The sequence below is a fragment of the Natator depressus genome, chromosome 6 (assembly GCF_965152275.1).
Source record: "Natator depressus isolate rNatDep1 chromosome 6, rNatDep2.hap1, whole genome shotgun sequence".
Classification (NCBI taxonomy): domain Eukaryota; kingdom Metazoa; phylum Chordata; order Testudines; family Cheloniidae; genus Natator; species Natator depressus.
Window position 1 is genome coordinate 10741946 of NC_134239.1, and position 13391 is coordinate 10755336.

The 13391-nt window shown below is 51.6% G+C and overlaps 1 protein-coding gene across 1 annotated transcript in view; it reads right to left on the reverse strand.

Annotated features, from left to right (window-relative positions):
* Positions 1-1285: 1285 nt before the first annotated feature.
* Positions 1286-13391, reverse strand: part of LOC141989676 (uncharacterized) — a 34956-nt gene continuing 22850 nt past the window's right edge. The window contains 5 exon segments of the mRNA XM_074956610.1: positions 1286-2820; positions 2823-4063; positions 8092-8208; positions 9262-9403; positions 9914-10027. Coding sequence (XP_074812711.1) covers positions 2461-2820; positions 2823-4063; positions 8092-8208; positions 9262-9403; positions 9914-10027 — 1974 coding nt within the window. The 3' untranslated portion in view covers positions 1286-2460.

The window sequence follows — 13391 nt, forward strand, 5'->3', positions numbered from 1 at the left end:
GTGGGGTCGTGGAGTGAACCTCAGCTCCAGTCAGTAACCTACCTCCACAAGCTACTTTCCACGGGCTCCCTGCCCTGTGCTCCTTTGGCCAGCTTTGCGTGACTCCATGCTCCTTCCATCAGCACTCTGAGCTGTGTGCGGAAATTAGGGATGTAAAAGGTAAATAGTTAACCGGTAAGCATAGTCTTACCAGTTAGCCGCCTTAACCGTTAACCCCCGCGCCAGTTGGAGCGGGCCCAGCTGTGCTGCCCGGCTGCAGCAGTGCCACCCAGCTGGAGCAGGCCTGGACACGGCACCCGGCCGGAGCAGCGCTGCCCAGCTGGAGCAGGCCTAGCCGGAACAGCACCATCCAGACAGACCAGGCCCCAGCCCCAGTCAGATGGGCCCCAACCGCTTAAACGGTTAACTGTTTAAATGACATATTTTACTTGTTTAAACGGTTAACTTTTAAAACAGTATTTACATCCCTAGCAGAAATTTCCATCTAGAAGTTCGAACAATCTCTATGGAAAGTCTCTTTCCACTCCTGGATGGCTCCGTCCTTGGAGAGTAGTTCATCCCAGAGACATATAGGGATTTGACTCATTTGCGTAGTCTGTGGGCGTGGCTAACAGGAGAGAACAGTTGAGGAAAGAACACGAACAGCTCTACGCACCTCTGTGCCAGGGCTTCATTTTTCCCTACACGTCAATGATTACATGTGTGATGTCACTTCATATGCGAGACTCACGGAGGAATTCTGTGCCACCTGCGCAAGCACAAACTTCATGTGCTCCACATATTATTTTTTACCCCAGATTAATTGATTTTGATGGAGCAGCACTGCAATTACACCTTTTCCCCCCTCTGGGGGCTGCTGTGGCACCAGAAGAGAGGGCAGCTGGCTTACAGCGGGAGCAGCCAGCCACAGAGGGAGGGGGTCAGAGGATACTTCACAGTTCTCTGCCCATGGGGTCAGGTGTGGAGGCAAGGAATATGGGGGAGATGGACAAAATGGGGCATATAGGGGTCCTTGGGAGGGTCACAGGAGCTAGTAAGGGAACATTGAGCCGGGGTGGAATGCAAGTGGGGATGCAGGGACACATGGGGGTGAAAGGGGGCAGGAATACACGGGGATGGGGGGGATGCAGGGACACATGGGGATAGAGGGCAGATGTGCCTGACTGAATGGGAGAGACCAAGGGTGAGCCAGGGTTTCACATGGGATGCTCCCCAAGTCTCTAACAATCACTCTTCCCCTCCCCCCACAAAACCCCCTCTTGCATACGTCTCCCACCATCACCCAACAATTCTCAAAGTTCACTCCAGGCTCCTTCCCAGCAATTACTTCCCTCTCCCTCAGCTTCTCCATTACCCCTGGCTCCCCCAAGCCTTTGCACTGCTTCTGAGGGATGCAGGAAATATGTTTCTATAGTGTAGTTTAAATGAATTATTACTCAAAGTTCTGTGTTAAAATGACTAGTAAGGAATCTATTTGTGAAAAATCCCTTCCTGAATCTTTTTTGTTTGTAGTGTTACATAGTTGCTGATAATTTATTTCAAACTACCTATCAAAATAATTGAAACTTATTAGGTGAGAAGGGATAGCTCAGTGGTTTGAGCTTTGGCCAGCTAAACGCAGGGTCATGAGTTCAATCCTTGAGGGGGCCATTTAGGGATATGGGGCAAAAATTGGGGATTGGTCCTGCTTTGAGCAGGGGGTTGGACTAGATGACCTCCTGAGATTCTATGAAACTACTGTGATTATATTGTGTTATTTTGACAAATAAAATATACAGAATTTTAAAATATGGTGTGCAGAATTTTTATTTTTTTTTGGCATAGAATTCCCCAAGGAGTAATGCAAAACTCTCTGTGCGCACCCGCCAGTCACACAGTTCATCAGGCCTCATGGTCAGTTAGGCCTTAGGACATTTGGACTGGTTTATCTTAAAGATTTACAATTCATATTGGTTTCTCCACACACCATTTGAATGCATCAGCTTCTTTAATAGCAAAGAAACAACTGGTTAGATCTTTGCTACACATTAGGCATGTAGTTTTTCTTCATCACATTTCTATTTAGAATAGACAGTTTGAGCAGTTCCTGAATCTTCTTTCAATCTGACACACCGCACTGTCCTCCTCCCCACCCCGCCCTCCTTGGACCAATCCATGCTGAGACAGGACTGCAAATCCCACCTCTAGATGTCACCTAAGAGTCACCCCCTGGCTGAAATCAAGGTAGCTGTGGGGGAGGGATGCAGGGGGAGGAAGGGGGATTGTCCTGGCTGCCTGACAGCTATATGTGTTGGGGGGAGTTTGACAGAAAGAGAGACCTGGCTGGACCCCACCTAGATGGAAGGGGTCCCAAATGGAGAAGGTTGTGACCATCTGATCTAAAATCCCCTCACCTGTCTCCTCTTCCCCCCACTGCTCAGCCAAGTCCCATTCTCTGCCCCACACAGTCTCTGCTGGGCATCATGGGGACAGGACCACTCCCTGGTCTGATTCTGCTGGCACTGTGCCAGGCCCACCAGAAGCCCCTTGGGCCCTGGTGGTGGCAGAAGGGTGACTCAACTGGTGAGTCAACTGGTGCCAGGTGAGGTTGCCCAAGTGAGCAAACCATTTGCCACAGTCAGCACACCTGTACAGCCGCTCCCCGCTGTGAATGCGTTGGTGTATTCTCAGGTATTAGCTCTGTGCAAAGCCCTTGCCGCAGAGAGCGCAGTGGTCCGGCTGTTCTCTGGTGTGCATGCACTGAAGCTGGGTCAACTTGTTGGCACTGCTGAACCTCTTACCACAGTTGGCACAGCAGTACAGCTGCTCCCCGGTGTGTGTGTGCGCTGATGTCTGGTCAGCGTACTGGCATTGCTGAAGCTTTTCTTGCAATCGTCACAGTGGTACGGCCGCTCCCCTGTGTGCGTGCGCTGGTGTATTCTCAGGGTTGAGCTCTGTGCAAAACCCTTGCCGCAGTCGGTGCAGCGGTGAGGTCGCTCCCCGGTGTGTGTGCGCTGGTGTGTTCTCAGCCTTGAGCTCTGGGCAAAGCCCTTGCCGCAGTCGGTACAGCTGTATGGCTGTTCCCCAGTGTGCGTGCGCTGGTGTCTTTGCAGGTGTGCAAACTGTGCAAAGCCCTTGCCACAGTCAGCACAGCGATATGGCCGCTCCCCCGTGTGTGTGCGCCGGTGTACTCTCAGCTTTGAGCTCTCTGCAAAGCTCTTGCCACAGTCAGTGCAGCGATATGGCCGCTCCCCAGTGTGCGCGCGCTGGTGTATTCTCAGCTTTGAGCTCTCTGCAAAGCTCTTGCCACAGTCACTGCAGTGGTAAGGCTGCTCCCCGGTGTGCGTGCGCTGGTGTTTTCTCAGAGTTGAGCTATGTGCAAAGCCCTTGCCGCAGTCGGTGCAGCGATATGGCCGCTCCCCGGTGTGCGTGCGCTGGTGTATTCTCAGCGTTGAGCTCTCTGCAAAGGTCTTGCCGCAGTCAGCGCAGCAGTACGGCCGCTCCCCGGTGTGTGCGCACTGATGTGTTCTCAGGCTTGAGCTCTGGGCAAAGCCCTTGCCGCAGATGGTACAGTTGTATGGCAGTTCCCCAGTGTGCGTGCGCCGGTGTCTTTTCAGGTGTGCAAACTGTGCAAACCCCTTTCCGCAGTCAGCACAGCGGTGCGGCCGCTCCCCAGTGTGTGTGCGCTGATGTATTCTCAGCTTTGAGCTCTCTGCAAAGCTCTTGCCACAGTGTGTGCAGCGATACGGCCGTTCCCCGGTGTGCCTGCGCTGATGTGTTCTCAGGGCTGAGCTCTTTGCAAAGCTCTTGCCACAGTCAGTGCAGCAGTACGGCCGCTCCCCAGTGTGCGTGTGCTGGTGCTGTGTCAGTGCGAAGGGGTTCCTGAACCTCTTGCTGCAGTCGATGCACTGATTGGGACACCAGCCCATGGGGAGTCTCTGGTGTGTAGTCAGATTTGGTCTCTGGCTCAGTTTACCCCGGGGATGGACTGCATCCTGTGCATGGATCCCTCTGTGGGATGTGGGATCCTGTGTTCCTACCGTGCTCTCCCCACATTCAGACTCCCCCAGGATCCCGAGCCCTGCTGGAGAGAGCAGAGGCAATCCTGGCGTTAGCTCACGCTTAGGGCTGCAGGTTTGTCAAGGATGGAAAATGTCACGGATGGAGCGATTGGCCCATTTGTCTGTGACTGTTTTTGGGATGGGTGTCTCACCCTGCAATGGCAGCTCCTGTCTGGGCATTGAGACCTGGCCTGCAGGGTTACAGTTCCACTCAGATTTGCCCCCGCCCACGGTCATGATGGTGAGGGAGGCAGGTCAAATTTCAGTGAATGGCCTTAACACCCACATGTTCTACACCCCAGGGGTTCTCAACCTTTTTCTTTCCAAGACCCCCCACAACATGCTATAAAAACACCGTAGCCCACCTGTGCCACAATAATTGGTTTTCTGCGTATCAAAGCTGGGGATGGCATTAGGTGGTAGCAAGCAGGGCACCCATGCTACAGGGACCCCCATGAAGCTACATGGCTCAGGCTTCAGCTTCAGCCCTGAGTGGCAGGGCTCGGGGACCTGGGCTTCAGCCCCATGTAGGGGGGGGCTTCGGCTTTCTGCCCTGGGCCCCAGCAAGTCTAATGCTGGCCCTGCTTGGAGGCCCCGCCGAAACCTGCTTAAGGCCCCTCTAGGGGCCCCCAGACCTCTGGTTGAGAACCACTGCTTTACCCCACACCAACCCCTCCGCACCAGGCTGGGGTTAGGGTTGCAGTGCTGGGAGAAGAGTGCTTCCTTGGGTAGCGAGTTCCCCCTGGGCAGGGCAAGGAGGAGGGCAGGTGTTGTAAATGGTGGTGGTGGTGGGAGGGGGGGAGTACACCCAGCCAGTCAGCTATGAAAATCCTTAGTAGCTGTTCCCTTTGCTTTACCTGTAAAGGGTTAAGGAGTCTCACTGCCATGCTTAGGTAAGAGGAAGTGAGTGGGCACCTGGCCAAAAGAGCCAATGGGAAGGCTAGAACTTTTTAAAATAGAGAAAAACCTTCTCTTTTGTCTCTCTGTTGTTCTCTGGCTGGAGAGACAGGGCAGCAGCTGTGCTGTAAGAAGCCTGGGGCCAGGTATGAAAATCATCAATAGCCATACCGAAACCGTCTCATTTGGAACTACAGCTACGTAAGTAGAACAGGAATGTTTAGACAGACGCGATCAGGTTTCTCTCTTTACTTTCGGCTTGTGGATTCGTCTGTGCTAACACAGGTGCTTTTGTTTTTGTAACCTTTAAGCTGGACCCCAAGAAAGCCATTCCTGGTGTTTAATCCTTGCAGTTACTTTTTTATTTAATATCTAACAGCAGCCTAATTTTCCAGATGTGTTTTCTTGCCCCCCCCCCCTTTTTTTTTTTTTTAAAAAGAGGATGGGATTTGTGTGTCTTAAGAGGTCCGTGCCCATGTTTTTCAATTAGCTGGTGGCAACAGCTGATTTCTTTTTCTTTTCCTTTTCTCAGCTCTTCCCCATAGGGAGGCTGAAAGAATCTGGGGGTGCCCCAGAGGAAGGAATTCCCAAGTGCGCCATCCTGGGCTCTCAAAGGGGTTCTGCACTTGGGGGGTGGCAGCATTTACCAACTTAACACAAGGAGGATCTCTAACCTTGGGAGTTTAACACAAGCCTGGAGAGGCAAGTATTACGTTTTAAAGTCCTTGCGGGCCCCCACGTTCTGCACTCTAAGTACCAGAGCAGGGAATCAGCCTTGACAGCAGGTTTTATTAAAAATCCTGGAGCAGTCACAGTAAATTTACAGACCTGTGATTTTACTAAAGTTACTGTAACCACTCTGTAATTTCTGATACAAAATGCTGTGACAAATCTGCAACCTGACTCAGGGTGGTTCTACCCTATGGTGTTTCCGCAGCACCTAGCGCCTGTTCCCACAGGGGCTATGCATGTCTTGGGTCTTGGTTTAAGCTTAAATTGTAGCCTGCCCAGGATACAGACAGCACCTGTCAGAGCAGAGCCTGGTTTTGTTTTCAAACTGATTTTGTCTTTATTTCAATCAGATGGGGTTTATTTATGTGGTATTGGTTCTTCACTTTCTCCTGTTTTATAGCATGAGGCCTGTTCCTCAGTATTTTTGCTGTTGTAAATATATTGGTTTGAAACTAGCTTAGTTGAGGGGCTACAATCCCTTCATGTGGATGCAGTGAGACCAGTTTAAAACTGCTTCGAACAATGTAGCTTATTCTTGCGGGGGAGTGAGTCCTTTTCTAGGAATTCCTTTTGAAGAAATCATTTACTCTCGGCCTGAGGTTTCAGTCTTTGTGCAAAACTAAAAAGAAACTAAAAGGCACGAAAGCCTTTTGAAAAAATCTCTAGGGCGCCCCTTACCTTGGTATGACTTTCTGAGGTGTGGGAAGCCTAGAAGGTGTTGTGGTGTATGGCCAGACAGGCTTGTCTTTCTACCCAGGTGCTTGTTTCCCCCCAGCAGCCAGCTCACACAGTCTCTCTCTCCTCCTCCCCACCACTAGTCCATGTACCCATCTCCTCAGAGTGAGGGCAGGGGAGACAGGGCTCAGGAGAGCTTTCCGTGAATGTCTTAGAGACAGCACACAGCATCTCTCAGAAACTTCCCCAGCACACATACTGACTCTGTGTGGTACAAACCCACACGGTATCTGGCTCTTTCACACTTACCTCCGAACACATAGTTGTAGTACTGTTGCTACTTCTTGGTACTTCCTATAATGCACATATCATCTCTGCAATTTTATGCTTCCTAAGTGTGTTACTTTAGTGTGTTGACTGGTCTATGCATTTCATGATTTTTATTTCTCTTCTACTTAAATTTAAATTTAATTTAATTTAATTTAGTGAGTTCTGAAATACCTAATGTGTCCTGCCTGGAGTAATTATTCCAATGGTAACTTTAAAAAAATATTATATCAAGGTTTTTTGTTTCGGTGGCGCACAGACCTTGGTGCACATAACAAAATTTATTCTGCAGATGGATTGAAAAAAAATGAGAGGGAACATTGCTCACAGCCCCAGTGCCCTTTTCATTAAACAGCTGGGGAAGCTGAGGCATGGTGGAGCTGTAGCGACTCTTGAAAAAAGAGTCGTACGAGAAACGGAAAGCACGTCAAATTATAAAAATGAGTCTTAAACAACACAAGCACGTAGGGGGAAAATTAGAAAGGCAAAAAGCAAAACTAAACTAGCATTATAAAGGGAAAAAACAAAGCATTTTACAAATACATGGGAAAGCAGAGGAAAACAAGGACAGGCTAGGCCCACTACTGTGTCCACTTCTGGGCCCCACACTTCAGGAAGTATGTGGACCAATTGGGGAGGGTCAGAGGAGAACAACAATACTGATTAAATGTCTCGAAAACATGACTTATGAAGTGAGTGAAAAAACTGGGTTTGTTTAGTCAGAAGAAGGGAGGTGGCAGGGGAGAATCCCTGATAACAGTCCTCATGGACATAAAAGGTTGTTACAAAGTGGAGGGTGATCAATTGTTCTCTTTATTGACTGAGAATAGGTCAAGATTTTTTGGGCTTCAATTGCAGCAAGAGAGATAGAGGTTAGATATTTGGAAAAACTTCCAACCTCTGAGGGTAGGTAAGCACTGGAACAAAATGATCTTGGCAGGTTGTGGAGTCTCCACCATGGGAGGTTTCTAAGAACAGGTTAGACAGATACCTGTCAGGGATGGACTAGGTAATACTTAGAAATCATCTCTGCACTGAGACAGGACTAAGATTCATAGATATCAAGGCCAGACAGGCCGACTGTGCCCATCCAGCCTGGCTTCCTGCCTATCCCAGCCAGAGAAGCTCCCCCAGTCATTCCTGACTCTGGCCCAGTAACTGCTGGTGGAACAAGAGTGAAGCTTTGAGAGAGAGCCACCCCATCTCCACGGACAGACTCCCAGTGAGGGAGAATCCATCGCGTCCTAAGGGGAGCTCTCCCAATGGTTTATTCCCCCTCCCAGATAAACATTGGCCCCTAATTCCCAGCTTCAATTTGTCTCTCTTCAGCTCCCAGCCTGTGAATCTCGCTCTGCCTATATCAAGAAGTTCTCTACTAGCAGGTGTGTAAATCAGAAAGGACTGGATTATTAGGACTCACCTGAGGAGGGGCTCTCAGGCCTAGAGTGTACCCTGGAGCCCTCGGCATCCCAGATCCAGAGCTCTGCCTTCCCTAGCTCGATCCGGTGGATTAAGTCCGGTTTGGAACCTGAAGAGCCTGTTTGGGGGAAGGTTTATTACTAAATTTTTGGAGGCAGGGACTCTTTTATATGTTTGTGCAGCACCTGGCACAATAGGACACCAATCTCACAGGCTGTTCAGAGGAAAGCGCAAGAGATCCAAAGCAGGCGAATATAGAAATAAACCTTCCTTAGCAATAAGCCTTCTTCCCGTCTCCCACCAGGCAAGTTCAGTTCGTACCCTGAATCAGCAACATCTGCAACCTTCTCTCTTTGCAGTGGGGGTCGAGTTTAAAGCCTTGGTGGGGTAACTTTAGATGTTCCCCTGAAATATCCCATTCTGCTAACACCTTGGCCTCTATACTATCTTGCGGCACTACGTTCCATAGGACAAGTGTATGACATGGATTTCTTTTAACCCACAAAAAGACCAGTGAACACGCATTAGTTTCAGATTAAGAGACAGGGTGAATAGAAAATCTGCAACCACCTTCTTTCTGGTAATTATTTCACTTACCCAACTGTCTCCTGAAACATGGATCATGGGGAAGACTTTGGAAGAAGGGAACTTTGCTCCTTGCCGACTAAAAGCTGTTGAAATGTTTCAGGCATGTCATTAAGGTAAATCAGCCACAACGTGTCATGGCAGGTGTGACCCGGTGTCACTGTTACACAGACATTCCAGTTCTTTTGCATTGTTCAGTTGTACGGTTGTTAAGTTTACGATGTTCATTCTTTTGGGGGAGGTGGGGAGCTGCTGCAGCAGCAGTGTTTTCCCCCTTCCTTATTTGTCTGACTAGAGTCAGTTCTTGAGGCAGGATTGCTGCCCTCAACCTCTGGCTGGGATTCCGGGAAGAGATGGTTGCTCATCGGCTCTTTGCTACCATCAAGGATGTGCCACGACTGAGGCAGGTAATGCAAATAAACCAGTTACACCAAGATTAGCCCCAGGCTCTGTAGCCCTGAGTTCTCCTCCAACAGCGAGCTGACCTGAAAGGGGCTGGCATTTGCCACCACTCAGTGACAGGGTGCCACATGGAAAACCCAAATGTTTTACAGATGTGAATAAATGAAGGGAAATTGGTCCTTACCCAAGGAAACAAGGGCCCGGTAATTCCTCAGCATCTGGTCCCGGTACAGCTGCTTCTCTGGCCGGGACAAGAGCTCCCACTCCTCCCGGCTGAAATACAGAGCCACGTCCTCAAACGCCACCCGCAGCTGCTGGCACAAGCGTTACACACTCAGCACCCTCCGCTCCAGCCCCAGCCCGGGCTCTCAGCAGGGGACGCGGGCTCTAGGGCAGCGGCCCCCGGGGAACCCCCAGCCCAGCAGCTGTGACCCAGGGAGACCCCCCCGCACAGCCCCCCGGGGACTCGGGCCCTGCTGGCCGGGGACAGGAGCCGCCCTCGGCTCCCCAGGGGGCTCTGGGGCGGGGCGCTGGGAAGGGCGCGAATCCCAGGGCAGGGACCAGGCTCCTCCCCCGGCCGGAGTCCCCGCCTCCGCCCCAGGCCTGTGCTCGGCCCCGCTCCCGGCCCCGGCTCGGCCGCCTCGGGGCTCCTCGGCCCGGCTCCGCGTGTCCGCCCGGCCCGGGGCCCCCAGCGCCGCTCCCCGGCCCCAGCGCTCCGGCTGCGGCAGCCCCCAGCCCCGGGGTCACTAGCGCGGGAGGGACCCGGACCCGGCCCCCCTCGGCCCCAGCCGGGACCAGCCAGTGCCCGGCCGGGGAGTCCCCGCCCCGCGTCCTACCTGCGCCGGCCCCGCTGCAGCCATCGCCGGGCTCGGCTCCGGCCCCGGCCGCTTCCTCCGCCCGGGCATCGACTTCCCGCCCAGGGGCCGGTGCCTCCCGCCCGGGCCGCCTTCCTGCGCACGGGCTGGGCTGGGACCCAGGTGTCTGGGACGGCCCCGCCCCGCTGTGCTCCGCACCCACCCGCCCCCGACTCAAGAGCCCCGCGCCTGCGCCGCCATCTTCAGCAGCCGGGGGAAGGCCTAGCGCAGGGACCTTCCGACCCCGCCCCTCCCCTCCCGGACGCCTGGGTCCCGAGTCCGGCCTCTGGGGGCGCTCGCGGCACCTGGTCCCCGGCCGGCAGGAGCCCGTAAGGGGGCAGCCCGGTCCCCGCCCCTGGGCTGTGCGCGGGGATCCGCTGTGCCGTGGGGAGCTGGGAGCAGGGCAGGTGGGTGGTGGTTGTTGCTAGGCTGTGTGAGGTTGGTGTGTGTATTTGAGGAGATCCCCCCCAGGCTGGGTCTGGGGTGTGGGTCTGAGTGGTACAGGAAGGCTGTGTGATGTGAGTCATTTACAGATCACAACGTGACTGTGGAGTGTGTGTGTGTCACAGTAAGACAAGGGTCTGGCTGTGTGATGTTGGTGTGTGTGTTACTTCCAGGGGATCACACCCATGTCCCTTCCCAGCGCCCCGGGGAGGGCAGGTGCCCCATACAGATGCCGTGTTCTGGCCTCGGTGCTGGCACTGAAGCAGCTGCCCCTGCCCCCCGTTCATTGTGCCAGGCCCTGCACACCTCAGGTGCCCCCCCAGACGGTCACAACAAATGGTCCAAGGTGAAGCACATCAAGGGCCTGCGGGACACCGAGCGCACCCGGCTCTTCCAGAAGCTCGCCATGCTGCTGCGCTTTGCCCGCAAAGGTGTCGCGTGGGGGAGGAAGGGAAGGATCTTGTGCGTGACACAGCCCCAGCCAGAGGGAGTGCTACGGAGCCCTGCCAGCTTCCCCGTGCCCCACAGGCCCCGCTGCAGCCAGGGGGGGCATTACAGAGACTTCCCAGCCTCCCAGGACTTGACAGGGCCCAGCCAGAGGCTGTGGCTACAGAGCCCTGCCAGCCCAGCCTTGCCCACTAGCACTGACCCTGTTGCCCCTAACCACAGCACCCCCTAACCTCTGTTAACCCAAGGCCAGCATCCTTCTTGGCTGCTGGAGCAGAGGATGCTGGTCTGTGGGCTAGAGTCTCCCCTTCTCATCCTTTCTCCACTGGACCTTTCTTCTGTTTCACAGCACCTCCCCTAAGGTGGCTGAGACTCTCCCCATCTCTCATAGATGTTTCGCATAAGAGGGGGCAGCCCAGTCTCTGTGGTTCAGGCGGCCTAAGATAACAGCCAACGGTGGCTGAAGAGGGGAAGGGCCCTGGAACAGGTAGTTTGGGGCAGGGAGGGTCACCAGGAGCCCCAGGACTCCTGGGTCTCATCGCCACCTCTGCAATTGGATAGTGGGTTACAGCAGGGGGGCACCTTATTTCTGTTCCTGGCTCTGAGAGGGTAGTGGATTGTGGTGGGTTAAAGCAGTGGGGGCTGGGAGTCAGGACTGCTCTCAAGTGGGGTCCCAGCTGTGCCTCCCTTGTGACGCTCCATCTCTGTCCACTGCAGCAGGGGGACCCAACTCTGATTTCAACACCAACCTGGCCAACCTCACTGAGCAGTGCCGGAGCATGGGGTCATGGCTGCAGCCTTTTTGAATTCTCTGGGTCAGACCAGACCATGCCGAGGTGTTACAGGGAAAAATGAAAACCATTATAAACCTATATGTTCCCCCTGCACAGGATGCAGGATCTTGTACCTGGTATCAGTGTCTATCGCTGTGGAAGCAGCTGGTGATGTTGGTCTCATCCTCCTTCCAGTGTAGTGCAAGGAAAGAGGACAGAGACAGATAGGTGTTCCAAAACAATATAATAACATTTAACAATCCTGTGATGGGAAGAACACGTCAACAGCCCAACACTATAGCATTTAATTTCAGAAAGGGGAACTATACAAAAATGAGGGGGTTAGTTAATTAGAAATTAAAAGGTACAGTGAATAGAGTGAAATCCCCGCAAGCTGCATGGACACTTTTCAAAGACACCATAATAGAGGCCAAACTTAAATGTATACCCCAAATTAAAAAACACAGTAAAAGAACGAAAAAAGAGCCTTAAGAAGTAGTGAGAGATAAAAAGGCATCTTTTAAAAAGCAGAAGTCAAATCCTTTTGTGGTAAATAGAAGGGAGCATAAACACTGCCAAATTAAGTGTAAAAATGTAATAAGGAAAGCCAAAAAGGAGTTTGAAGAAAAGCTAGCCAAAAACTCAATAGGTAATAACAAAATGTTTTGTAAGTCCATCAGAAGCAGGAAGCCTGCTAAACAACCAGTGGGGCCCCTTGGACGATCGAGATACAAAAGGAGCACTTAAAGACGATAAAGTCATTGAGGAGAAACTAAATGAATTCTTTGCTTCAGTCTTCACGGCTGAGGATGTTAGGGAGATTCCCAAACCTGAGCCGTCTTTTGTAGGTGACAATTCCTCAGATTTGTCACAGATTGAACTGTCACTAGAGGAGGTTTTGGAATTAATTGTGTCAAAGTTTGACTCAGACTCACAATTTATCAGACCACTCTATTTTAGTAGCAAAGCTGCTCTGCTAATACATTTAGAAGTGAGCCCCCCGAGTGGGGCTTGTGTCTCTTAATTTATACAGCTTGCTGGAGAACAAGTTATAGAGAAGTTACAGACAAAAGAAGAAAAAGATTTTAGTCACCACCCTTCGAGATCCCTCAGACCAGTCACGTATCTTCAATTACCTGCCACCCTTAACAATCTCATTTAACAACTTCCAGTTAACTTAACTAATTGCCCTTCACATCTTCCATTCTGATGCCTGCTTCTTAGACGTGCTGGCTCTATGTTAATTGCGTCTCCATTCAAAAGCTAACTGTCCCTACGTGTGCTCCCTCAGATACTTTGTAACATGTTTTGGCATGCCCTCTCACATACAATGTATCCAGCATGTCCCCTTATACAACGTTATACTTATACAATGTTATACTTCCACAATCCCCCCTTTCGGTCAAGGCTACGCCCATGAACAATGACTTACTGGATTCCATACATCAATCGTTCTTTTTCATTACTTTCACTGGTGACATTTAACAACATTAGATTAGCACTCTGGTTAGGGGTAACCTGATGGGTGGTGTGTCTTGTGCAGTTTTGGATACAACAAGAAATCAATTGAAAACACACAAAGATTATTAGAATTCCAAATAGGATAGTCAGGATTCCTTGAAACAACCAGTTTCCCAGACTAGAGAAATTGAATAAGTTACTTATCCATTTCCACAAGGAACTTGGTTCTTCGTGGGGAAGGTATGCAGTTTGCTCCAGATGGCTAGCACGATTTATTACCTCATTAGTATTATCAGGTATGTATACACAGCATTCTGTTCCAGTTAGAGCACAGG